Source organism: Copadichromis virginalis, linkage group LG13 (genome assembly GCF_057382275.1).
Source record: "Copadichromis virginalis isolate Kocher_CV1m ecotype Utaka linkage group LG13, C_Virginalis_male_GT1.1, whole genome shotgun sequence".
NCBI lineage: Eukaryota > Metazoa > Chordata > Actinopteri > Cichliformes > Cichlidae > Copadichromis > Copadichromis virginalis.
In genome coordinates, this window is record NC_140630.1 from 5,937,963 (window position 1) to 5,964,120 (window position 26,158).

The 26,158-nt window shown below is 41.2% G+C and overlaps 2 protein-coding genes across 5 annotated transcripts; one reads left to right on the forward strand and one right to left on the reverse strand.

The window, feature by feature from the left end:
• Positions 1-2,219: 2,219 nt before the first annotated feature.
• Positions 2,220-9,506, reverse strand: LOC146695125 (kelch-like protein 10). Of its 3 annotated transcripts, none has more exons than XM_085477027.1 (5): positions 9,377-9,506; positions 6,284-6,770; positions 4,698-5,291; positions 2,797-2,946; positions 2,220-2,561 (listed from the first exon to the last, which is right to left on the reverse strand). In XM_085477027.1, exons 1-5 carry the CDS (start codon positions 9,394-9,396, stop codon positions 2,262-2,264), a joined length of 1,551 nt encoding a protein of 516 aa, XP_085333153.1. In that variant the 5' UTR covers positions 9,397-9,506; the 3' UTR covers positions 2,220-2,261. The 3 variants fall into 3 exon arrangements, with proteins under 3 accessions (XP_085333153.1, XP_085333154.1, XP_085333152.1); XM_085477028.1 differs by lacking the exon at positions 9,377-9,506 and adding an exon at positions 7,699-8,089 and having other exon boundaries at positions 5,103-5,291; XM_085477026.1 differs by lacking the exon at positions 9,377-9,506 and adding an exon at positions 7,699-8,082.
• On the forward strand, positions 8,302-25,111 carry plekha3 (pleckstrin homology domain containing, family A (phosphoinositide binding specific) member 3). Of its 2 annotated transcripts, XR_014923526.1 has the most exons (9): positions 8,621-8,675; positions 14,656-14,772; positions 14,866-15,015; positions 17,771-17,892; positions 18,209-18,313; positions 19,366-19,409; positions 21,362-21,456; positions 21,814-22,222; positions 23,585-25,111. XR_014923526.1 is itself a non-coding variant. In XM_085477029.1 (8 exons), exons 1-8 carry the CDS (start codon positions 8,636-8,638, stop codon positions 21,921-21,923), a joined length of 783 nt encoding a protein of 260 aa, XP_085333155.1. In that variant the 5' UTR covers positions 8,302-8,635; the 3' UTR covers positions 21,924-25,111. The 2 variants fall into 2 exon arrangements, 1 of the variants encoding a protein (XP_085333155.1); XM_085477029.1 differs by having other exon boundaries at positions 8,302-8,675; positions 21,814-25,111.
• The last annotated feature ends 1,047 nt before the right edge of the window (positions 25,112-26,158 follow it).

The window sequence follows — 26,158 nt, forward strand, 5'->3', positions numbered from 1 at the left end:
ACTTCATAAACTGTGGATCCGATTACAGTCAGCCTTAGTAACTCTAATTTGTGACTCTAATTGAATTTTATCTACTTTAATTGGACATTAAAGTAGGCGAGAAAACTACATTGAAGACGGTTGAGCTGGCTCACAGTAAATGATGTGATGTGCACATTTAAACACAAGATCCAGAAGTCCATTCCAAAAGGTTTGTCTGTGTCAATTAATCAGGATTTGGTGTTCTTAATGGATGGATGATTAAGTGGATGGGTGGTGCACCATGTACATCTACTTGTATGGTCTTTGCCTGTAAGAGCTCCGTTGCCTGCTTATATTGCTTTGAGTAATCACACTTTCATATCTGAAGATAAGGGTATCAACTTGACAAAAATGTTCAATGTGTATTTTTCTTCCTGCGGGTTGTTTTGTGATTACAGTGAATAGAAGTGGCTCAGGTGACTCACCAAGAGACGTTATAATGCCCATCCCAGTGTTGTCCTTACTGTGGCAGTAAGGACAACGCTGTGCTCTCTTAGTTCCATGCTGAAGCTTTTCTCTAGGTCTGAGAAGGACCTATAGATTTGGTTAGTCAGATCCAATGCAGATGTGTGGTTTTACTTTGGAGAAGCACTTTAGTTAGGGGACTGTGCAAATGGGGGTAGCATTACTTAAATTTATCCAGATAACTCTGTGCAGCAACATTAATTAAGTCAGAGGTGAATGTACTGTCAATTGAAACCCCAGAGTCTTTTTTTAAACTTAGTTCTTTGTCCTCTCTCTGCTGGTAAAGATGTCGAAAGGCCACAGAATGCTAGATAAAGCTAGATAAAATGCATCATCCTTCATCAAAGATGAATTGGTCCAAATGCTCATTTTGTGGTTTCAGAAATGGGATTTCACAAACCAGTGGACAACATCATGCTGACTATGTCCATGTTTTATAAACAGCCTATGACCATGTCATGGAAAAAGGTGAGTAGTGTTAAAGAACAGAAGCAATAATAAGACAAAAGAATTAACAAACACTTTTTTGTACCAAAGCTATAATATGTTGTTAAACTTCTAGTTTTATTACAAGCATTTATCTCAAGCTAAACAGTGGTGTCTAAAGAGAAAATGTATATTCCTTGACTGGTTGGTGAGTGGTTGCTAGCTGTTGATAAAAATGGTCGCTAAGAGGATTTTGGACAAAAAACCTTGTTATTGCTTGGCTTGCCAGCAGATTGCCACTGATTGTCTCTTGTAATTTAAATAAAAGTATCCAACTTTTCTGCAAACACTCTCCAACAAGTCACAAAGTGGCAGTGAAAGTTGAAAAAGTTTATGTAAACTGGAAATGAAGACCGTTCACTGGTACTGCAGTGATTTCCAGGTTACATTACATTTTTCATATTTTTATCAGTTTTTTTGGTAATTGGCAAGTATTTGCAAAGAAGTTACTTTTTTCCATGCTTCCACTTTTTCCCCTATGGGCAACAATCTGCCTGCAATTACAGCAATCACAAGGAGGCTTTAAATGAAGCATATCCTTTTGTGCCCTACAGTATTTCACGTAGCAACCTCCAGGAACCACTCACCAACTGATTTGGGAATACACATTTTTCTTCATGAGCTGGGGCTGCCAGAGGATCACTGACTGATGTCTGGGCATGTGATCAAGGCCTTAGTGAGATGTTGAGCCCTCTCATGCTGCCATAACGACTTCAAACAAAATAAAGGGCATTTCATTTACAGGTTCCTATTGTAAATTCCTGTGTTTCAAAATAATTTCAAACGCTATAAATTTAAATGCCAGAATATATTCTACAGACTGGGTTTCAGAAAACACATCAGCTTTATTTTAATAAGGAGAGATCAATCAAAGGAACTGAACATGATTTATTAATGTGCAGAATTCAATTTGAGGTATTTGCCAGTTAGACTCTGATAGTCCATCCTGGCAGAATGGAATCGGAGCAGTGATAGGGATTAGGGCAGGACCCCCCGGAGTCTAGACGCTGGTGGTAGAGATGAAGATGGCGGCTTGAATGGATCACCTATTAGTGAAGAAACGATTTGACTTTTACCAATGGGATCTTAATATCATAGCTGTTAACCTCCCTTGTGGCCATAAAACGTGGAAGCTGCAATGCCCATCATGTTGAAAAGAAAGTTCAAGTTCTCTGTTCAGCTAAAAGAGACTTTTTCACTGGGATGTCAGACCTCAGGATCTTAAGCAGAAAAACAGCCAGTTTTTTATTGATGAAAAATGTATTTCTTTATTTCTTTATGTGAAATAATTATGAAAGATAAGCAGTCAGATCAGGGTGTCGCTTCAGAACGCAACAACTGACAGCACCTTGGGTCATCCCTTTGTCGCTGACAATGTACCACCTGTTGGTCTTTTCATCATAGCACTCCACATTGCAGAATGAGCCGCCATTGTGGAAACCTCCAACCACATACAGCTGGTCCTCCAGCACTGCAATGCCGAAGTTTTTGCGAGGGTGTAACATGGGAGCAACGTTGCGCCAGTGTCTTGTTCTTGGGTCATATGCGATGACACTACGCAACTGAGTGATACCGTTAAAGCCACCAACCTGTGCAGACAAAGGACTTGTTACAGTCTGTAACGTAAAAATGTTCTGTTGTAAAAAAAGTAAATAGGTCTCCAGATTCCAAAATATCTGATTCTAGGGTAATTATAGAAATCACATTCCAATAATCCAGTACATGGTACTTGGAAAATAATACAGACTCCCAAATACAGGTACAGTAAACATTCCATGTTTGAATTTCTGTCCGTAGTAAGAGTAAGTTTTAAGCTCTTCTTACTACATAGATTTCGTCATTGTAGGCGACCACGGCTCCCCCAGTCCTCCCGGTTTCCATGGGTGTGATCAGTGTCCACTGGTTGGTGTCAGGGTTGTAGGACTCAGCACATGACAGAGGTTCATCTCCAGTAAGACCACCACAAATGTACACCTAGAAATTAAAATCATGTTTAAGTCAAAATTAATAGAATTAAATGTTTCAGCTTCCAGAAAATACTTAAAAACACTAAAAATGTCTGAAGGTTCTCAGTCATCCATGTCATCGTATTCTAAGGAGCTTGGAAAGAAAAGCATCTGGATTTCTTTAAGTTGCTTGAAGACGTTTCACCTCTCATCCGAGAAGCTTCTTCAGTTCTAAGAGTCAAATGGTGGAGAGTCCCAGATTTAAGCCCTGTGGGAGTGTCCCCCCAAAAGAGACAAAGGACCCCCTGATGATCCTCTACCTAATTACATGAGCCAAGGTGTGAAAGAGGGTGTGGGTCACAATCAGCCAGGGTTTCAGGTGAGCTCATTGTGAAACCTGGCCCCACCCTATCATGTGATTTCCTGAGGTCAGATGGCCCAGGGTGTGAGTGGGCATTAAGGCGTCTGGGAAGCGAACTCAAAACTGGATTATAGATGGCAGACAGTTGGTGTCGTAAACCACCGCCTCTGTTAAAAGATGGTCGCTCACAGTGGTCATAAATGGCTTCTTTCACTCCTCTTTCAAACCATCTGTCCTCTCTGTCCAAAATGTGAACATTGGCATCCTCGAAAGAGTGTCCTTTATCCTTAAGATGCAGATGGACTGCTGAGTCTTGTCCCGTGGAGGTGGCTCTTCTATGTTGTGCCATGCGCTTGTGAAAAACTAAAAATGTTTTCATCAGATTTCTGTGTAGCTACTTTGCATAATAGTAGTAAAAATCTAAAAATGATGGTGTTATCCTAAAACATTTAGTTTTAGCAGAGGTTTGCTGCATTTATTTTCTGTATTTTGCAGACTTGGAAAATATGGATGCAGAAATTGTAAAATTACTATTTTTCACGATCTGAGGGTGAAGTAACCTTAACCTTCTCCCTGAGCTGTTGGATTAATGGTAATAGACATATTTAGTTTTAAAAAATATTATAAAACTGATACAATTCATAAACTATTCATATTTTCCACAGAAAGGTCCAGTGATGATTAAGCCCTCAGGCCGAAAACTACATTTGCAAATCAGTGCCATGTTAAGCAAAACAAATAAAACAGGAATAAAGAAATTGCCGAGCCATAATATTCTTTTTAAAAAACATATATTTACTGAGATTAAATTAACAAAAAGATCCCAACCAAACCAAGAAAACCAAAACAATCCTTTGCAGGATTGTTATAAGTTTGCAAGAAAAAAAGTACCAACCAAGGAAAGAATGTCTTTCTCAATACTCATGACATTATTCTAAAAAAAAAATATCATTTTTTAAAAATTACTCCCATTGGCCAGATTTATAAGACTATTAAAAAATGTTTTTTTGCACAGAAGCTCACAGAAAAGTAATATTTTACTGTGCTCTCATGTTCCAGTGCATAAATTCGTTGGTTGGCTGGCTCCAAAAGATAATAAATCCCCATATGTTGTAAATCCAACTACATAGCCTTAAAAATCATTTTTACAGCCAGACAAAAAAGACAAAAAAAAAACAAAACTAATCCATATGGATAGCGTCCTAGCTAAAATTTGGGTTTGTGACTGCTTTGGGAAGTGTACTGACAGATTAAGGCATTGGCATCTTTTGGTGCATTTCTAATGGAATTATTTGACTGTACATTTTATTGACGCAGCTTGTTAACCAAGGTTGTTAGCATTACCAGTTAACTTTGTCCATCACTTTCTCCACAAAACCAACATGGCAGAGATCTTCCACTACCTCAATTCCACTTACCTTACCGTGTAGTGTTGCAGCACCAGCTTCTGTCCTGGGCTTGTGCATCGATGCAATCATAGTCCACTGGTTGGTGTCAGGCTCATATCGTTCTGCAGTTTTCAGTTTCTTTTGTTTTCGGCACCCTCCCATAGCATATATGCAGCCATTCAGTGTGGCCACACTGAGAAAGCCCCGCTCTTCATGCATTGAGCCCACCTCTGTCCAGGTTTGGCTGGTGAGGCTGAACCTTCTCACATGACTTGAATAGCTTATGAAATCAAAACCTCCAATGCAATAAATACATCCATTGAGGTAAGCACAACCGTAGAATCCCAGAGAAGCATTGTGTCTCCAGCTCAGCGGCACCCAGTGGTCAGCTCGGACATTGTACAACTCAATCTTGTCACTTGGGAAATGACTCACCCATCCACCAACGGCCAATAAGACTTCAGACGGCAGGCGTGTTTGGGTCAGAGGTCTCTCCATATTGGACTCATTTAGCATCTGTATGGCAGTGGTTACCATATTCATGCATGCCGGACTACTACTCACCAGATCATTTCTGCTCACAGTGTCAACCAAGTACTCAGTGGGCATTAATAGTAAGCGGACCTGGATGAAAACAAGAATCATAAGGGAAAAAGGCAAGAAATACAACATTAGACTGTATATAAGAGTTGGACGTAGCCACCATGCCACCACACATTAGTGAAGTATAGCACTATCTCTATAATCAAAATGTCATGGAATCACCCAGATAGCTATGGTAGCTCCTGGCATCGCCTCCAATCAGCTGTCGCATTGCCCTTAAAGACCCTAACATTACCTGTAAAGAGCCACAGCATCACCTGCCAAACAGCAATGGCAGGTCATGGCATTAGCTCCAAACAAGCAGGGGTGCCACAGTCAAGTGTCAATGCCATTATCTAAGCACTGAGTAACCTCCTGCTGTGGAAACAGGTCCCACAATGAGGGTGTGTCCTGTTGTAAATGCCTAAGGACCAGTCAGTAAGTTCTGGCAGAACACTATGGGCATAGTCAAGTTTTCTGTCAGAAAAGCTAAAGTGCAGTTCAGACAGATTATCAATAATGCACTTCTGAAACTACAAAACAACGGCCAGTTTTATCTGGACGCAAGTGTAAATAATACTTTGACAATTTATTAAGGACTAAATGATGAGCACCTTCTGATGCACACTCCCAAGTGAATTAGAAATAGCCCCCCCCCCCCCCCCCCCCCAATGTGATTAAGAATGAAGAAGAATGATTTTCCTACATTAACTCTATTACCAAGCCTTAAGTTTGAGTAATTTTGCCATTGCAATTTTAGCTTTTTACACATCAGCCGTAAAAGGCTGATGGGTGAGCAGGTGGGCGGCCTGGACACCCAACTCTGTAAACACAATAGTGTACAATCAAACTTCTTTTTTTGCATCAGGCATCAAGCTTATGCTTTATTTTTTATTCCTAATTCAAAGTGCTACAGCGGAAGTTACTTTCTATACTTTCAAACTTTACCATTCATTCAACAGCCCCTCACTGAGTAATAAACAAAATAAATGCACTTAGAGGAGGAATTAAATTGATATCCCATTTTCAGTTACCTGCTTGAGCAGTGCGGGCATGTCACACCCACGTTCCACAGGGGAATAGTTGATCCATCTGAGAATGGCCTCAAACACAGTGCTCTCCTGCTTCACATTGAGCTCATCCTTCTCGATAAGATCTGATAGTTGCTGCACAGAGAGCTGCAGGAACTCCAAGGAGAGTGCACCAACCTCTTCAAAGTGATGGAGGATATAGAGATAGGCCTTTCCCCTGAGGTCAGGACAGTTGTGTAAGTGTGCCAGATTGCAGATACTGACGCAGTTATTTACACAAAGCTTCCTCTCCAGGAAGTCGCAGCAGGCTTGAATGACGCCAGTCACGATAAAGTTGTCTGCTTCCACCAACAGCTCCAGTACATTGTCCTCCGTCACCACAACAGATTGGGTATAGGCATATTCCAAAATGAGGCTCATTACTTTTGGAGACACAGTGGGGAAGTTGTAGACCTTGTTTGATGGTAGTGGTTTGTAGCAGAAGAGATCCCTGTGCAGATTCAGATCAACATTTTCACATTGTCTCTCTGTCATGGAACTTAAAAAGTACCTGATGTCATGCAGCTCATAGTTAAATAGCATTTGTAGAATTTTTCAGCTGCATGCTTACTTGAGCAAGCTGTGATCAAAGAGATATGAAATTAAAGTAACAAAAATCTAAAATGACTTGATTTCAAATGGGCAGTCTCCTATTTAAGGTCATCTATTCAGACGTGCAGAAAAACATTCAGCATTGCTGCTATGTTTAGACAGACAGAAGGATATAGAGTTGTCTAGGCATTGTAGCAAATATTCCTATACAGTAACAGGGTTAGGGCGACAGGGGACAGCAGGCATTAAATAGCTGCAAATATAATAACTGAATTTCACATTATCAAATTTACTGACTAGACAGAATTGGAAAGAGCGGAAATGTCCCACTGCAACAGAAATGGCATATCATTGGCCACCTCTCAGTCTGGCCCTAAATTGATTACCTGCCTATTTAGACATACAATTTCAGCTAAACTGGTGAAGGCACAGCTAATATCACCACTGATGTGGTCCTTTTGGTGCAGGCCAGTTTGTGCACAACTTTATTAGAACTGCTGCTGCTGTTGTCATGCTGATGAAATATCATGAGAAAGCCAGTTTATAGTGTCTGTAATCTTTCAAACTACCTCTTACAGGCTCATTGTGGAGTCAAACACAAACCTATACTATATGTGTATCCCAACAAACCTCCCAAAATAAATAACTAAATAAAAATACAGGACTGATTTTTTCCCCCTAAAAATTGCTCCAGAACATTTCTAGTGATCAAAAAGTACAGTGTAACATTGAAACCTCCCAATACCTGCTGCACTGTGTTACATGAAAGCTTTGAAGTAGGATAAATGCAGAACCAAACCACAGCCAAACAACACAGGCCTGCTCACCTGAAGTATGCACTGCAGTTGCAGAGGATGATCCTGTGAATTTTAAACTCAACATCTCCAGCTCGGATCACAGAGTCACACAACTGTCCCTCCAGAAAAAGCTCACTAAAGACAGTACTACAGGTGCTGTTCATTATTCAGATGTTACTCAAGATGTTTAAACTTCTCAAAAATCTCCTGTTTAGTGTTTTCCTTTAGAGATCTGCCTACACTTTGTAAGGTACTTTGTCTAAATTACCGATTACGTTAACTTATGCTGCCTGGAAAGTGTCACTAGTCTGTTTATATTTGAAAATCATAGTGCTTCATTCTGTTCTTCCGTTAATTAATCGGGGAAAGGATTACAAATAAACCAAATTGTATTACAAAATCACAATTTCTACCTTAGTAAATTCAATTGTATGTATGACATTTTGCAAGCCTTGCATTTTTTAGGAACGTACATAAATATATTTTGCCAAATAAAATATTTATAAAAAATATCAGCGACAAAAACAGATATTAAATAAATGTAGAAGAAAAAATTATATATTTTAACTGAAACGACCATAAAATTGAAAAAAATAAATATTTGCGTAAATTCAAAGCAAATTTCCTTTTTGTATTTTTGCGTTCATGTGGAATGGCTGCTCCGGGACTCCGTAGAGAAGCTGGTGGTTTGTTGACATTTTTCTCCATCAGCTGAGTGGCCAGAAGTTAGCCGTCGAGTTTCCGAGCAGCTCAGAACAAATCAACACCTCAGCTTTATTTTTACCCGCTGACGCTGTCATTCAGCTGTCACAAACCACAAACGCTTCATTCATGTTTTACATAACCAGCGGTGCTACACAGAAAACCAAGGGTTACTGCGACCGTTAGCTACATATAGCTAGTGTTCGGCTGCAGCTAGCCTGGCTACGGAAAAGGCTAGCGACGTTAGCCGATGTGAAACGAAGACATGGAGGGGATACTTTACAAATGGACGAACTACATGACAGGTGAGTCTTTCTAAAAACTGATTTGAACTAGCCGTGTTAGTATTGAATAATGTCAGCCAATTTTATATATGTTACAAGTTTCTAAATTAGCAGGTTAGCTAACAAGCTAATATTAAATTAAAACTGTACATGTTACTGTGCGGCTGCTGTTTTTGGTTGTAAATTAATGTAATGTTGGATTTATTTTGTCAGAATTATGTTGCTAATCAGCGTCATGCCAATGCCAAGGTACTGCTGCAAAAACTTAGTTAAAGCATTAAAAGTCATGATATACCTTGTCGACATGGTGAAATGTAAGACATCACTAGATTGTAAATGCTGAGCTATCAAAGTATTCCAAGTAATTAGACGTGGAGAAACAGTAAATACAAGTTTCGGCATTTATTATGTTCACCGTTTTACCTACACATGGGTCTTTAGCGCTTAATTAAATTAAAGCATTGAAGAATTTAAAAGTCAGTTTGTCATGATCTTTAGAGACAGTTGGAAGCAGAGTTATTCAATCTCCACTGCATGCCAGGTTTACTGGCAAAAGTCATAATAATTCAGCAATTTACAATAGCCACATTACACAAATTACAAGTATGTTTTGAATATCTTCATTAAACTAAAGTTGTTGTTGGTGGTAGTGGTGGTGTATGTTTGCAAATCAAACAAAACAAGGTCATTTTGGTGAATGCTGCTGTCTTAAAATTATTCACCTTCTTCTTGGAAAGTGCATTTAGTTCTTTGCGGTGCACCAACGTGCTTTTAAGGCATCTCAGCCATTCCTCAGATCCAAAGGCCTCAAGTTAGATTATATGAAACTCAGCTTTGGTAGATTTCATATTTGCTGGAGCCAGTAGTTTTCCCTGTTGTCATGGTTGCACAAACTGGGCTGTGCAGGCTTGACAGAAAGGTAGATGCATACAAATACCAATAAAAAGCATTATATTTGTCAAATCAAATGACAAAGTAGGTAGGTGAGCTAATTGCTGTGTATAGCTGTTATGGTCAGTGGTGTAAGTGAATCGATGACTAAAGTGCTTGTGTATGGAATCTTGTTTAGTGCAAGAAACCAAAATCCAAAGGATGTTTCTCAGGGAAGAGAACTACACATCAACTAAGCTCTAAGAGCTTTAATAGCGGACCTGCACAGAAGGCCGAGATGTTGCCGGTGTTGCTCAATGGAAATAAACACACACATAGACTGAAAAGAAGGTGGGGTCGAGTGGGTCTTCACAGAGTAAATAAAATTAAATACATTTGTGTGTCTAAACCTAAGAAGGAAATATTAGTGGATATATCACACCAAGGATGCCAGAAATGGAGCTCCCAGTTTAGAGCAAAGGAACTATAAATGTAGTAAATGTTTATCACTGTAAACTCTAAAATGTAATAGAGTAGAGTTTAAAGTAGCAAATGAGCTACTTAAATACAGGACTTGAGTGAATGTATTTATAGCCATCCATCCATCCATCCATCCATCCATCTTCATCCGCTTTATCCGGAGCCGGGTCGCGGGGGCAGCAGCCTAAGCAAAGAGGCCCAGACCTCCCTCTCCCCAGCCACCTCCTCCAGCTCATCCGGGGGAACACCAAGGCGTTCCCAGGCCAGCCGAGAGATATAATCTCTCCAGCGTGTCCTGGGTCTGCCCCGGGGCCTCCTCCCGGTGGGACATGCCTGGAACACCTCACCCAGGAGGCGCCCAGGGGGCATCCTTGTCAGATGCCCGAACCACCTCAGCTGGCTCCTTTCGATGTGGAGCAGCAGCTGCTCTACTCTGAGCCCCTCCCGGATGGCCGAACTTCTCACCCTATCTCTAAGGGAGAGGCCAGCCACCCTTCGGAGGAAGCTCATTTCCGCCGCTTGTATCCGCGATCTCGTTCTTTCGGTCACTACCCACAGCTCGTGGCCATAGGTGAGGGTAGGGACGTAGATCGACCGGTAAATTGAGAGCTTCGCTTTTACACTCAGCTCCCTCTTCACCACGACGGACCGGTGCAGCGTCCGCATTACTGCAGCCGCAGCCCCAATCCGTCTGTCGATCTCCGGCTCCCTTCTCCCATCACTCGCGAACAAGACCCCGAGATACTTGAACTCCTCCACTTGGGGCAGGAACTCATCCCCGACCCGGAGTGGGCACTCCACCCTTTTCCGGCTGAGAACCATGGCCTCAGATTTGGAGGTGCTGATCCTCATTCCCGCTGCTTCACACTCGGCTGCGAACCGTTCCAGTGCGAGCTGGAGGCCCTCACCCGATGAAGCCAACAGAACCACATCATCTGCAAAAATCAGAGATGAGATTCTGAGGCCACCGAAGCGAAAGCCCTCCGCCACTTGGCTGCGCCTAGAAATCCTGTCCATAAAAATTATGAACAGAACCGGAGACAAAGGGCAACCCTGGCGGAGCCCATCACCCACCAGGAACGAGTCCGACTTATTGCCGGCAATGCGAACCAAGCTCTTGCAACGGTTGTATAGGGATCGAATGGCCCGTAGCAATGGGCCAGACACCCCATACTCCCGCAACACCTCCCACAGGACACCCCGAGGGACACGGTCGAATGCCTTCTCCAAGTCCACAAAACACATGTAGACTGGTTGGGCAAACTCCCATGCACCCTCAAGTATCCTGGAGAGGATAAAGAGCTGGTCCAGTGTTCCGCGACCAGGACGAAAACCGCATTGTTCCTCCTGTATCCGAGGTTCGACTAGCGGACGAACTCTCCATTCCAGCACCCTGGCATAGACTTTCCCAGGGAGGCTGAGGAGTGTGATCCCCCTGTAGTTGGAACACACCCTCCGGTCCCCCTTCTTAAAGATGGGGACCACCACCCCGGTCTGCCAGTCCACAGGTACTGCCCCTGATCTCCACGCAACATTGCAGAGGCGTGTCAACCAGGACAGCCCTACAACGTCCAGAGCCTTCAGGAACTCGGGGCGGACCTCATCAACACCAGGGGCTCTGCCACCAAGGAGTTGTTTAACTGCCTCAGTGACCTCGCCCCCGGAAATTGGCGGGTCATTCCCCTCATCCCCAGACTCTGCTTCCTCCTCGGAAGACGTGTCAGTAGGATTAAGGAGGTCCTCGAAGTATTCCTTCCACCGCCTGACAATTTTCTCAGTCGACGTCAGTAGCGCTCCGCCAGCACTATACACAGTGCAGGTAGAGCACCGCTTTCCCCTCCTGAGACGCCTGACGGTTTGCCAGAATCTCTTCGAGGCAGTCCGAAAGTCTTTTTCCATGGCCTCTCCGAACTCCTCCCACACCCGAGTTTTTGCTTCAGCCACTGCCCGAGCCGCATTCCGCTTGGCCTGTCGATACCTGTCCGCTGCCTCCGGAGTCCCACAGGCTAACCAAGCCCGATAGGACTCCTTCTTCAGCCTGGTGGCTCCCTTCACCTCTGGTGTCCACCATTTGGTTCGGGGATTACCACCGCGGCAGGCACCAACCACCTTGCGGCCGCAGCTCAATGCAGCAGCTTCGGCAATGGAGACGCTGAACATGGTCCATTCGGACTCAATGTCCCCAGTCTCCCTCGGAATGCTGTTGAAGCTCTGCCGGAGGTGTGCGTTGAAGATCTCGCGGACTGTGGCCTCTGCTAGACGTTCCCAGCACACCCTCACTACGCGTTTAGGTGCACCAGGTCTGTCCAGCGTCCTCCTCCGCCACCTGATCCAACTCACCACCAGGTGGTGATCAGTTGACAGCTCAGCCCCTCTCTTTACCCGAGTGTCCAGAACATATGGTCGCAGGTCTGCTGATACGATTACAAAATCGATCATCGACCTACGGCCTAGAGCGTCCTGGTGCCACGTGCACTTATGGACACTCTTATGTTCGAACAGGGTGTTCGTTATGGCCAAACTGTGATTAGCACAGAAGTCCAATAACAAAGCACCGCTCGGGTTCAGATCAGGGAGGCCGTTCCTCCCAATCACGCCCCTCCAGGTCTCGCTGTCGTTACCCACGTGAGCATTGAAGTCTCCCAGCAGGACAACAGAGTCTCCAGGTGGAGCACCCTCCAGCACCCCCCCCCCCCCAGGGACTCTAAGAAGGCTGGGTACTCTGAACTGCCACTCGGCGCATAAGCGCAGATGACAGTCAGGACCCGTTCCCCGACCCTAAGGCGCAGGGAACAAACCCTCTCGTCCACCGGGAAAAACCCCAACGTACCGGCAGCAAGCCGAGGGGATATTAGAATACCCACCCCAGCCCGCCGCCTCTCACCAGGGGCAACTCCAGACTGAGACAGAGTCCAGCCCCTCTCCAGGAGACTGGTTCCAGAGCCCAAGCCATGTGTGGAGGTGAGCCCGACTATATCTAGCCGGTACCTCTCAACCTCACGCACTAACTCAGGCTCCTTCCCCACCAGAGAGGTGACATTCCATGTCCCTATTGCCAGTCTTGGCAGCCGGGGGTCAGTCCGCCAGGGCCTCCGCTCCTGGCCGCCACCCGGCACACAATGCACCCGACCCCTATGGCACCTCCTGCGGGTGGTGGGCCTGCGGGAGGATGGGCCCATGTCTCCTCTTCGGGCTGATCCCGGCCGGGCCCCATGGACTAAGGCCCGGCCACCAGACGCTCGCCCTCGGGCACCCTCCCCGGGCCTGGCTCCAGGGCGGAGCCAGGTATTTATAGCATTAACTTAAATGTTGCTCAGAGGAGAACTGACAGCCACACACAACCACTGAGGGACGTATCTTCTGATGTAAACCAGCTGCATGGTAACAGGACCTGAAGTGGTGTTTGACCTTAATGATGCCAGCATAACATGTCTATTAATAATAGTGGCGGAGGACAAACTATACACTGCTTGTGACCTCAAACACTCCCACTGTCATCTGCTTTTTGTCAGTTGGAAACTGAATGTCATCAGAACAATCTCCTCTGAAGGGACATTTCTAAAGAGACTTAAATTTCCCTTTTCACTTCATTGTATGATCCCTTGCCAAAAACGGTTATAGTCAGAGTTAGAGTTCAGACACTTGAAGCAGGAAATGGTCAAGATTTTTGGCTTCAAAATGCACTGATTCAACCTCTAAGTATGGGCCCCTGTCTTTGTCATATTTAATGGTAAACTGAATATCTGTGGATGTTAAACAATCGGGTTAAGGCGATAAGATAGAGTATATTCAGCAACGTCCTCTGCCTTGTAGAGTTGGAAAATTCAGAAAGTGGCTTTCATGAGTTTGATCACTATCTTCTCTTGTTGTTGACCAGTCAAATCAAGAAAACCTACTGGGCAATAATAAATAGGGATGTACCACTTACTAAATTACAATGTTTAAAATAGGAATGTGGCTGATAGCAGATGCAAATATCAAGGTCAGTCTTTTTATGTTCTTTTTTTTTTTTTTTCATTTTTTGAGCCATCATAACTTCATGTTTACAACAGATGATTATTGGCCATTATATCCTTATCAGCACTGATAACAGCCAAAAAATGAAAGTTTAAAAAGTAAGGAAGGAAGTGACGGGAGAAATATTGATGTTGATGGTGCATAGTTTGCCCACTAGTGGGAAAATGTCTAAAAAGGGGAAAAATATCAGCATATATAGCAGATTTTTAGATCACCAGATATCAATATTGGCCTTGAAAATTCTGACTGTCCAGGCTGTACATGAAATTTCCAGGTTTGCGAAAGACACATTTTACTTGTTTAAAACTGCAACTAAATTAATTTTACTCTGTGTCACAATCTAGTGCCAGAATCTTTAAAAAAAAATTGTTTAGGTTTTTGTTTTGTTTTTTGTTATGCATGTTTTTGTTCCATAACCAACCTTTTTTTGCTACATCATGTTTTTTAATTAAAATAAAAAAAAACAAAAAACAAATGTTAAACTGTAAAATTGAAACTAAATATCATTTTAAAATAAACAAAACTCGGGTGCAATTTTGAGAATATATAAAACCTAAAAAATCATGGAATTATAAAGTCAGTGTTGTCATTGATTTTTTTTTTGTATTAAACATGTAAGTTTTTTTATCTTCAGGATGGCAGCCTCGCTGGTTCGTCTTAGAGAACGGAGTCATCTCTTATTACGACAGCGAGGACGATGTTGGCAAAGGAAGCAAAGGATCCATCAAGATGTCCGTATGTGACATTAAAGGTTAGCTCCTCTATATCTCACCCATTCTCTCTCATGGTGTCACAAAAGCAAACATATCCATCACACTAACGCTCCTCATATTTTATGTCTCAGTTCATCCGACAGATACGACCCGTCTAGAGTTGATAATCCCTGGTGAACAGCATTTCTACGTACGAGCTGTGAACGCTGCAGAGAGGCAGAGGTGGCTCGTGGCTTTGGGGTCATCCAAAGCTGGGACACTGGACAGTAACAAACACAAAGGTAAGTCTGCAATGTCTGCTCTTTTTTCTCAGGATTGATCCGTGGGAAAATTACCTAACAAAAACTGGAAACCATTTCAGTCAGCAACAATTTAGAATAAATTACAAAGTAAAAGAACAAGCAGCCCAGTCTGCTAGTTCAATGTTATTCTGTGCGTACTTCACCACATGTCAGCCACGGGACAGCTGATGTGGCATAGAGAGACTTAAGAGGAAATGGTTAGCAGTTCAGAGATATTTAACAGCTGCTACACCAGCAGTTTTATCTGCGTGTTTACAAAGACTGCAAGCTGAGGTCAGGTGAGCCGACACCATTGAAAGACTCAGACCACCGTAATTCTTTGGCTTATCTCTCGCGCTCGGTCATTGTGTTTGGTCAGAGAGACAATATATAAAGTGAGAGTTTTATTACACTTTTTGTTACATTTACAGTAACAGCACCTTATAAACAGCTTGATTAAATATTTCACTTCTGCTATCTATTGGCAGCTCTGTATATGATTTGTTTGCTAAATGAGGAGGTTTATAAAAAGGAGAAACAGCAACTGCAGATGACAGCAGTATGCAGCATGTTAATGAGATTGTTTTATATAACCTGGTCCTGGTGTTATTTTTTTATCTTACAAACTAGATTAGTAATGTTTGTATTGCATGTATTGTCTTGTTTTATATTTAGTTTTATTTTATTTTTTAAAGTTAGGAAAGCAATATTTAGGTCAAGCCTGATGTTGCCTTAAACCAGGATGGACAATTATTTTCCCCAAGAAACTGGTTTTGTTGTGAAGGGCTACACCAATGAGTTAAATTTAGTTGTGCTCAATATTAATTTTATCTCTTTATAAACTGCTGCTGGTAGCAGTAGCAGTGGCTTTTACAATTAGGCAATAAAAACATGATATAGACATAATAAAAACTCCAGCCTTTCATAACTGTTTAATCAACATTCCCAAAACAAACCGAACAAATTGTATTGTTTTTGAAAAAATTTAAAGACCTTTAACTTTATACAAAATGCTTTACTATTTTACTCAGTCAGGATCAAAGTATGAGGTGGAAAAATGAAGGACAGTTGCATCAACAGCAAATCAAAGAGCTGTCTTTTTGCATCTGAGAGCTCTGGAATGTCCTCACATTTCTTCTCATAAAATCTCATAAATTTCTGCCCTCAGGCCCCAGACGCTTTTTAACGCTTTGCCCAGGTTGAGCTATTTGACAGCTGTGTGGTAAAGGCCACATGAGGCCAGGGCCATACAATGCTCAGGTCTACCTTAAACACTGTAAGGAATGATTCCCAGGTTCCTTGGTGCATCCTCAGCTATGACTTATCATTTTAGCCATTTAGCTGTCCACCTGTGGTCATTAATTACAGACTTAACCATTCATTATTGTATGTGAACATGATTCTCCTGTTGATATTACTTTATTTCATTCTGGAATTGCAAAATAAGCTGCTCAGTGTCTTTCATCCTGTGAGAGACTACTGTTGTGTTTTTTGATTTTATTTTGACACAATATGCATTACGGAGTGTGGATAGTGATATTGACTATTGGTTAGGGCTGCCACGATTTGTCGACTTGTCACGATTACGTCGACTATCAAAATCGTCGACGACTGATTTAATAGTCGACGTGTCGTTTGAAGCTTTGTAAGATCGCAAAAGACGCAGGAATAATAGCAGGATTTAAGAGTGTAATAACGGACTGAAACAGAAGATGGCAGCACAGCATGTACAAGGATGCCAGCTGCCGTTAAACCCCGAAGAAGAAGAAGCAGCTGTGTCCCAGAATTCATAGCGCGGCCCAGCTTAGTTTCCAACAATGGCGGCAGCTAGTTAGTTTTAATATTACTCTTATTATTCTTTCTGGGTCACAAAATAAACGTTTAACATATTTTCAGGCGAGAATGTAGCTGTGTAAACCTCAAATATCGGCTCAGTTTATCAGGACACCACATATTTTCAAAAGCGCTCCGACGTTTTCGGAGACGTCTGTTACCCACTAGCTCGATAGCTAGCCGGGGGCTAGGTCACTAGCGCCGTGAGAACACCGGACTCCCGGCAAATTGTTTTCAAACCCACCGCCGTCTTTCGCGACTCAGGTTAAATATATATGAGTCACTTAGATAAATTAAAAATGTTGTTGTTTGGCTTTTTTTTTTTTTTTTTGTATTTTATTTGTTCCTGAGTAAATCGGTTTGGCTGAGATTAAAGTTATAGTTTTTACACAGCTGAATAAATGTCAAGCAGACAGCTGATTATCAGAAGTGTGAGATGCTGGAGAATATACTCCAGTGTCCTGTTATATTTTAGATAGCAAGGAGTTTATTAAACTTTACCGAAACAATCTGCAAATTTCATTAAAATTGAATAAACTATCATCTTGTCTTTATTTTTAGTTAGCACCTTAAAAGCTTAAAGCTGTAAGCTAATGATATATAAGAGCAGATGCTGCTGGTGCAATAAGCTGTAGTTTTACGTCCAGTGGATGATGATCTGATTAGTCGACTAATCGCATAAATAATCGGTGACTAGTCGACTATCAAAATAATTGTTTGTGGCAGCCCTACTATTGGTCATCTCAAAATCGAATAAGACATGGAGAAGGGTCGTCCAACTCTGCAACCCTTCCATGTACATTATCATGGAAATCTAGTTGTTTAAATATTTTAACATAAAACAGAAGTGAACAGTGGCATCATTTAGTTGATTCAGGTACACATTTATTAGTTTCCTGAACCCAACACTTCTGTCTGTCAGGTCCAGACTGTCTGAAGACAAAAATGTCTGAACTCCGCCTGTACTGTGACCTCCTCGTCCAGCAGGTCCAAACAATCCAATCACAGTACAGCGCTGACTCAGAGACCGCGCCGACTTCTGAGGTAAGAAACGGGGGTTCTTTTTACCTCAAACTTATCTTTACAATATTTCAAAGTTAGACTCAAATTATAAGAGTTTCTTTTTTCAGTACTTAAATGATATTATTTTGCTTTATTGTGTATATGTGAAAGAAATTATTTAAAAAGGAGGCATTTTACCATTTAAAAAAAAAAAAAAAGGAACCTTTAGTGCACACAAAAGACCCATCAGGCAGAAAGATGTCTAAAATTAAATCAAAATTATTTCTCAGTTTGAAGCTTGAAGGTATGTGAGTAAAAAAAAAAAAAGATGATTGGTTATTCGTCTGTGTGTCTTCAGGCCTCGCTCCTCAGTGCCACATGTGCCACTTTCATCAGGACTCTGGAGGAGTGTATGACCTTGGCCAATCACAGTTTGACTCCTGACCTCCGACCTCCTGAAAGGGTAATTTCACCTTCTCTAGCTAATCAAAAGCCTGTAATTTAGGTTTAGATTAATAAAAAAAAAGGTCAATAATATCTATTTTCTCTAACTCAAAAGTTGTTTAATTATTCAGTTACAGTAGATAAAAGATGTTTAATACAACATGAGTAATAATATTCAAGAAGAAACATCCTCCGTAAAATAAAATACAATTTTGTATCTTTGTTGACACGACCGATTTTTTTCATTTATATTCCTATGGTTTGTTCGAGTTTCACAATGTGCCCGTGATGTTCAGCAGTACAGAGTGCTCTGGTGCACAAAACCAGAGTCATTAGGCGTTCTGTAATTGGATAGAAATATTGTGTAGTTGTAGACTTGGCAAATAACAGTGTGGCATAATTGTTTTATTGTAGATTTTATTTTGTACTCATACACTCAGGGTAAAACATTGAAGCAGACGTGACAGGAGAGGTTAAGAAAACACTTGACCTCGAGCAAAATGTTATCTTCACTGATTAGTTTACTATATTTTTACAGTAAGAAAGAAATCGAACAGAATTCAATAAAAATGTTACTTTGATCTTTTACTTGTTTCATTTATAAACAGACCAATACTTTTTTTTATAAGGTGATGACTCTGTTTTGTATTTTGAAAGGTGCACCAGTCACTCAGGTTACCCTCACACAATGCACAAAAATGATCAAACTGTTCAGTCAATTTCCATTTTTAGTCTCAGACACTTTTCATTTCCTTTTACTTATTTTGTATTCTTTTCACTGTACTTTGAACATTGTAATACCAATACCTACAGGCATAATAAAAAAAAATCTTAATCTGCAACAGAATAATTCCAATAATGCTCAAGACGCAGGTCTTTATTTAGACGTGCCAGATGGAAATAAAAAGTTAACAAAATGGCTTAAAGTCTAAATGTTTTCTCATTTTACAGCTCATCGAGGGATCAGAGATATTTAGAACAAAAACAAAAGTGAAGGTCTTGAAATTGTTATCAGGTTTTAATTGAACTTAAAAAAAATCTAAATGACCAAATGTGTCACTTTCTGTACAGATGAAGCGGTCAATCAGTCACCCTGGAACATACAGCTTTGACAGGTGAGTGAAACACGTACACAAACCATCATGAATTTAAAGTTGTAACAAAAAAGAGGTGACTTAAATTCATTCAAAGTCACATTTAAAGTTTCTTGTAGACTATACTCAAGTTTGTTTATGAAGCATATTTATTACAAACATGTTGTTCAAAGATCTTTACGTGGGAAAAAAAACCCTTGGATGCACCAGGGGCGATTCTAGCTTCAAACTTTTATGCAGGCTCAGCCTCCAATCATAATGTCATGCACACAATGCCTTGCAGTTACAGCATTGTGTTACAACTTGCCTTTAAAAGCAATTCAATTCAATGTGTTTTCACAGATTTAAAAGTAATAAGCTGGTTTTAGGGTGGATCGTTTAGTCTGAGGCAAAGACTCGATCAGAGTTATCAAACTAGAATTTTTAGGAGGAAGTTAAAGAACAATAAAGTAGATACAAACATGCACAGCATTGTTTCAGTATTACTACTTAATATGAGTGCAGTAATAATGTTTACGACAGTGAGTGGCTATGAAGCAGCCCAGTGGTCTGAGTGGAAATTGTACAGTATTATGAAGATTATATATTGCATTTATTTAATGAGTAACGACAGCTTGTTTATGTTCTTGTGTTTTGGAGTCTGATTGTGTGATGAGCAAATGCTCCTGCATCGTCTCAGATGGAAGCGGGGCTTTGCTCCAGAAGCAGGTTTAATGGAAAACTGGAGGCAACTCTGGGTTTTCTGTTGTAGTTGGACTGCAGAAATCCCAGGTCACATAACTCACTCACTGGCTGCTTTTCTTCAACAAACCCTGAATATAGTAATGATATTATTTATTGATAATAATAATAATAATAAGAAAAAACACAATAATAATTAATAATAACTGAACTAACTCTGATCAGCTGATAACTAACTCAGTTATCAGTTTAATAAACTTGCTTTCTGTAAAGGAGCAGTTGACAGTCTAGATAGTTCATTTATTTTTACAGATTTTGTTATTGTTTCAACAACTGATAATTAAGCTGGAATCAGTTGGAAGCTTCGTATAAATATGTAAGAGTTCTTCTCACATGTTCAGGACTTCTTTAGCATTAGAAATGTTTATTTATATAATTTAGCACGATTCTGATTGCAGTTTGATCTCTAACTGGACAGGACTGTCGAGTCCGATGTCACTTTTGCTTGTTATATCAAATGTGATTGGTAATTGCTGAAATAAGGCAGTCTTAGTATTATGGAAAAGCACCTAATAAGCTGCCTTTCCATAATTCTAATGACCATGGCACCTAGTGTCTGCCTTATTTCCAATCTAGACATAAACATTTGCCACACAAAGGCTCATTTGACTGCAGTGCAGATGCGTGACAGGCTGTGCTGCATCAGCAGTGTAGTTCTATAATTTCAAAACATAATGATTTGGGGAAAAAAGAAGTTTCTGTATAAATGTCCATTTCTTAGATTTGGAAATAAAGCAGACACTAGATGCCATGACTGAAATTAAACAATACTGAAGCAAATGCTGTATGCGGTGGCTAACCGCCTAACCATGTTTCTGTCAAGGTTGGCGGGGACCACAGTATTGGGAAGTCAGACAAACACACAATAGTTGAAAATATTTCAAGTTTGGAGAAGAATTTGTTTGACACTGTGTTGCTAAATCCTATCAACTGAGATTCTCCGTTGTTGTTGTTTGAGGGCAGCTAAAGCTTGCATTGTTGCTTGTCAGGGTCAGGGTCCTGTGGGCAGCAGTCTGAGCAGAGATGTCCAAACATCTCTTCCTTTTACTTCTTGGTAGTTTTGTTCTCCTTCTGGCTAATAGGGGTAAATATTTGTGGATGACTTTTTTTTTTTACTGTTCACAAAACCTCCCCATTAAATTACAGCTGTAAGACACACTTGTTAAATAACACTACTGCGGTGAGAAAGTTTTCAGTTTCTCTCAATCTTTTTCATTACTCCTCCTCCTCAGGTCAGGTGTACTGAAGGAGTACGTGAGTGGAGGTCAAAGGTCAACTCAGCGGAGAAACCGTACCAACTCTGACAGCTCGGTTTATGATACTGAACGTAAGACATAACATCTTTTTATAGTCTGCATAAGTGACACTTCAGAACTAAATAAAGAGAAAATAGTAGAGAGACTTAAACACATTAAGTTTTTAAGTGATATTATATGAGCTAATTAGTATAAGTAGGTATAGTTACATTCAATATGAATTCTTACAACTGAGCTGAAAACATGTTTTGTATTCAGTACTGAGAGTTAAAGCCTGTATGACCCTTGGTTGAGTTTACCAATGGCTGTTTCAGTGAGTGGTTTAACTACGTTCTTTGTAGCTTTCTGCACTTTCCGCTGTGTAACTCGATTTTGAGAATCCTGAATGAAAGCGACCCACCTGTTAATATATTTGTTTTGTTTTCCAGGTTTGCTGCCTGCTCTCAACGGTGACTCGTCCTCCATTCCCGAGGAGAGGGCAGGCAGTGTGAGCCCAAAGACCACGCCCACTGACACAGACACTGACCTTTCCATCTGAAGACCCCAAGATGCCCATCCAAACCCTGATAAACTCTAGAAGATGTCACAAACGCCACCAGATCATTATTTGCTGAGATACTGACACCATTACACCAAGGATGAACATTTTCGTTGTAGGAACGTCCTTCACAAGCTGTTTCTCAGCTAATTGCCAAACAAAAGCACTTTGGATTCATTAGCTTTCATTTCATGAAGTCTTTCAGTTGCACAGTATACACTAGACTGACGGAAATTCAGTCCCAAGCTGAAGTTCGAGAAATTGAGAGTATGAATTATATGAAGCTTTAACCTGATGAGGTGAGAGGACTCCACACTGTTAACCTTTCAGATTTAACCATGGATACTTTTGTAGTCATGTAGTTGTACTTGAAGTCCACATCCTGGATTCAAGGAAAATTGTAAGTATCCCCAGTCGATCCAGCGAATTTCCTCAGCTGGAACCAGATGATTGTATCAGGCAGCTCCATGACGCAGTGTGGACACGATGAACTATGAATTCCTGGTTTCTGGAACAATTAGATGCCAGGGCTGCTTTAATCAGAATGTACTGAAGGTTTGTTGTGTTCTGAGGTTTGTTTGTGCATCCAAAAACTGACCGCAGAGCCAAAAGTTTTGTTCAGTGGCACTTAGACAGGATGTTGAAATCCAGCAACTGTGACGCAAAAGCATCTATTTTTCTGGCTTTTCCTAAAGAGCCCCAAATTACTTCTTTCCTCCCGTCTTCTGTGTTCTTCTTCCAGGCCTCCAGCTGAGCTCATTGCCGAAAGCAAAGGCAAAAAAAAAAAAACGTTCTCCATCACTCTCCGTCCCTGCTTTAACGAGTCTGCTTGTGTCTTCAGATGTTTGCCAAAACATAATCACCTGCATTAAAGCTGCCACCTTTCTTTTTCCAGGCGGTCATGCTCAGCCTGGACCGTGTTACGCTCTTTGCAGCTTGTCCTCGTTTTGAGCCGAGTTTCACCTAAACTCTTAAGACAAGTGAACAGAAATACTAAATTTCATATAATCTAGCTGGGAATGTGAGCAAATCTTTGAATTTCTTAATTATTTCCTTGAAGATGTGACCCTGACACCACTCATTTTAGGGTGAATATGAAAACTGAGCTTTTTAGCAATCGGTCACTGACATGACTGAAGCATTAATGCTAGCTCAGATCATATTATATTTGTGTGTGTGGTCACTGTGTCAGATTAGGAGATGTTTTAGAAGATGGATTCAGTTTTGGGATTTAATTGAGGCGGAAGTGCCTTCAAGCTGCATTCCTTTTGATTGCCAGCAGGGGGCGACTCTTTGTGCTGCCTAGTCTTTGTGGAACTGTGAAGGTCGTTTTGTAATTTACTAAAGTCAGAAAGGAGAATCATCCAGGTGCACTCGTAGACTTATGACTTTTCAGTTATTTGTCCTCTGTTTCTTGGTCACATTCATCACTTGTTCATCAAAATTCTCTTCAAAACAACCGAATGGTGGCGGATAAAAACTTTGCCTTTTGAGAATGAGAGTCACCACAGATGCCACATCCCAGTCAGTCACACTTGTTATCCAGCCTTTTCAAATGAGAGAACCAAAGTGTTGTGTATAAACTGACATATAGTCTGTTTTACAGTCCTGCGTTTCCAACACTGGCAACATCGTTTCTCTTTTGTTTTTGTCATTTTCAGCTTCACGGAAAACTGGAGAAGGTTCCGGAAACTGAAGCGTAAAAATCAAAAACCTTATCTGAACCTTACTGTGATCTGATCTCCTCTTTAAGGTCATTTCCAGCATGTCTTTTTCTTTCCTCCATTCTGACCACTCTCACTGTGTGACTTCACCATGGACCTCACATTAGTGCAAAGAACGAACATCAACTTTTACTTTAAACTGATCCAGAGTTTGTGGATGATCATCGTTGGTGATGAGAGCTGAATCTTTAGCTATGACCAAGCAGTTTCCAGTCAAAGACCAGAGTTTCCAAGTCCAAAGGCAGCACATCAGGTTGAGGAAACTTAGAAGAACGCTCTGCATTTTTTTCAACATTTATCTGGTTGTGCATCATGGATTCGTTCCCCAGCACAAGGCTGTGGATACAGAGTTCTGCTGTAACATCCTGAGGTGTCTGAGGGAGGAGATTCAGATGCAACGATCTGAACTGTGGGGATTTTCAGCCACAGACATTCAGGCTTCGCTCACCACCTGTCTAACTCCCCAGATTTGCCTCCCTGTGACTGTGTTCACTTCCTGAAAGTATAAAATCATGAGAAGTATAACTGTTCAGACACACGAGAGGCGATCAAGCGGCGTCGCAGAGGAGCGAGTGCAAGGAGACAGCAGCAGTCATCTAAAAACTGCAGCCACACTGGTGATCAAACGTTTACAGTGTTTGATTTTCACATGTTGATTCCCAAAACCTTATCAAACTTTAAAAATATGTAAAGCTTAACGTTTCAGACGATGATGTATTGTTTGCAAAGTGTTGTCTTTGTAAATTTCTTTCTGAGGAGCTGCAAGGAGGAAAAAACGTGTTTGTGCCATTTGAAAAACTGCCTTCAGATAGTATCCACAGCAGGATAAACAGTGTTCACCACCAGAAAATAAAAAAAAAACACAAGATATATAATTTTCTGTGGCTCAGACACTCTAAAGGTCAAAGTGACACATTGAGTGGAAGAAGACATTTAGATTTGTGTGCGTGTGTGAGAGACGAGGAAGGCTGTCCCAAATCTTCACACATCACCTTTGAAGTCTGCACAGTGTCGTGTCACGCCACGCCACGCTTGCGTTGTTGTTCAAACACAGAAAAAGTAGTCATGTGAAAACAAAGCAAACACAGTGATGCTCACCAACGTTCCCGGCAGAATACTGAACTGAAAAAACCCCCCAAATATTTGATGCCGTAGTGCGTTTGTGTTTACCTTAACGTCACTCGTGCCAATTTAGATGGACCACGTCTGTTGTATCCTAAGCTTTGTGAATTTTGTGGGTGTTTTGAAACAGACAGTTTTCCTGGTAACTTTACAGTACTTTCCCTTAACATCCATTTTTCTTTCATGTGGTGACTTTTGCACTCCAGAGTCTTTTTTTAAAAAAATATTTGAGAACTAAATAAGTGGATTATAGTGACAATGGTACTGCGTGTTGGAAATCGTGATGGCTGTGAAACTTTGAAAGCTGCAGCCTTAAATATATGAAAACTTCTTGAAACTTTTCTTCTGTGTATTATTCTACTCGAATGTCTGTTCACTCTCTGTGATGAAGACCCAGAGGTGCATTTCCTGTGTATAATCAGAGCTGCACACAGTTTAAACTTTGGATGTTAGCTTCATGTCCTGTCACTGACCTGTGATGTTACTCTCATCTGCAGAGAGCTGGTAGATCTGTATTTGATCATTGTGTGGGCCCATATAAAATAAAGTCTACATTTTGCCAAATTTTCAGACTTGATAGCACGACAACAACGCTTAATGAGCTTTTGCTTCTCTGACTACTGACGTGGTCCACCGGCTGGTTCGGGACATATTTGGGCCTCATATATGATCCATTTTCTGTCCAATAACACAGATGATAGATTAAATCGATCAAAAACTGGACTTTTTTTAAAAAATTTTTATTATTGAATCACTTATTAATACAGTGAATTTTTAAAAAAGTTTTAGATTTACCTTTACCTATGGTCGTGAGCTTCAGTTAATGACCGACAGAATACAGTTGACACCGCTTCTCTGAATTGAAAGAGCCAGCTGACATAGTTCGGACTTCCAGGGGCAGATCCAGCACACTCAGGAGAGATTGTGGCTCTCGGCTGGTTTGGGAATTTCTCAAAGAGCAGGAGGTGGGAGCATCCATGCCCCTGTGCCCAGAGAAGCCGTAGACCATGCATAAACAATGAGCTGATGAATGCAGGGGAGAGAACTCATCAGAATATATTTGCTGAGCTATGTAAGAAGAATATTACAAACTCTAGATATATGAATTTTAAAATAAATATAAAGATGTTTTTCTTGCTGTTCTTTTGCATCCAGATATTGAGATCCCGCCCATATCTTAATGAGTCATCTTTGCAAGTACGGGGAGGCTGACTGTGTTACGTGTAAGCCGCCCTTTCCACATTTCCATGCTAAGCAAACTGTTTAGCTGTAGATTCATGTGTTCAGGATTCTTTGGAAACCCCCCCCCCAAATAAATAAATAAATAAATAAATATCCTGCCCTTAAACACCTCAGTCAACAAGCTCTGATGTGAGAGAGAGAGAAGCT

What these genes read in the sequence shown, in the direction of transcription:
- LOC146695125 (XM_085477026.1), bottom strand. Translation starts at nt 7,832, where the DNA reads ATGAACAGCACCTGTAGTACTGTCTTTAGTGAGCTTTTTCTGGAGGGA. An exon ending in AACTGCAGTGCATACTTCAG is followed by an intron (nt 6,771 to 7,698) that starts GTGAGCAGGCCT and finishes GAATCTGCACAG; the next exon opens with GGATCTCTTCTGCTACAAAC. An exon ending in CTGCAACACTACACGGTAAG is followed by an intron (nt 2,947 to 4,697) that starts GTAAGTGGAATT and finishes TTTAATTTCTAG; the next exon opens with GTGTACATTTGTGGTGGTCT.
- plekha3 (XM_085477029.1), top strand. Translation starts at nt 8,636, where the DNA reads ATGGAGGGGATACTTTACAAATGGACGAACTACATGACAG. An exon ending in GGAACATACAGCTTTGACAG is followed by an intron (nt 19,410 to 21,361) that starts GTGAGTGAAACA and finishes CCTCCTCCTCAG; the next exon opens with GTCAGGTGTACTGAAGGAGT. An exon ending in CTCGGTTTATGATACTGAAC is followed by an intron (nt 21,457 to 21,813) that starts GTAAGACATAAC and finishes TTTGTTTTCCAG; the next exon opens with GTTTGCTGCCTGCTCTCAAC.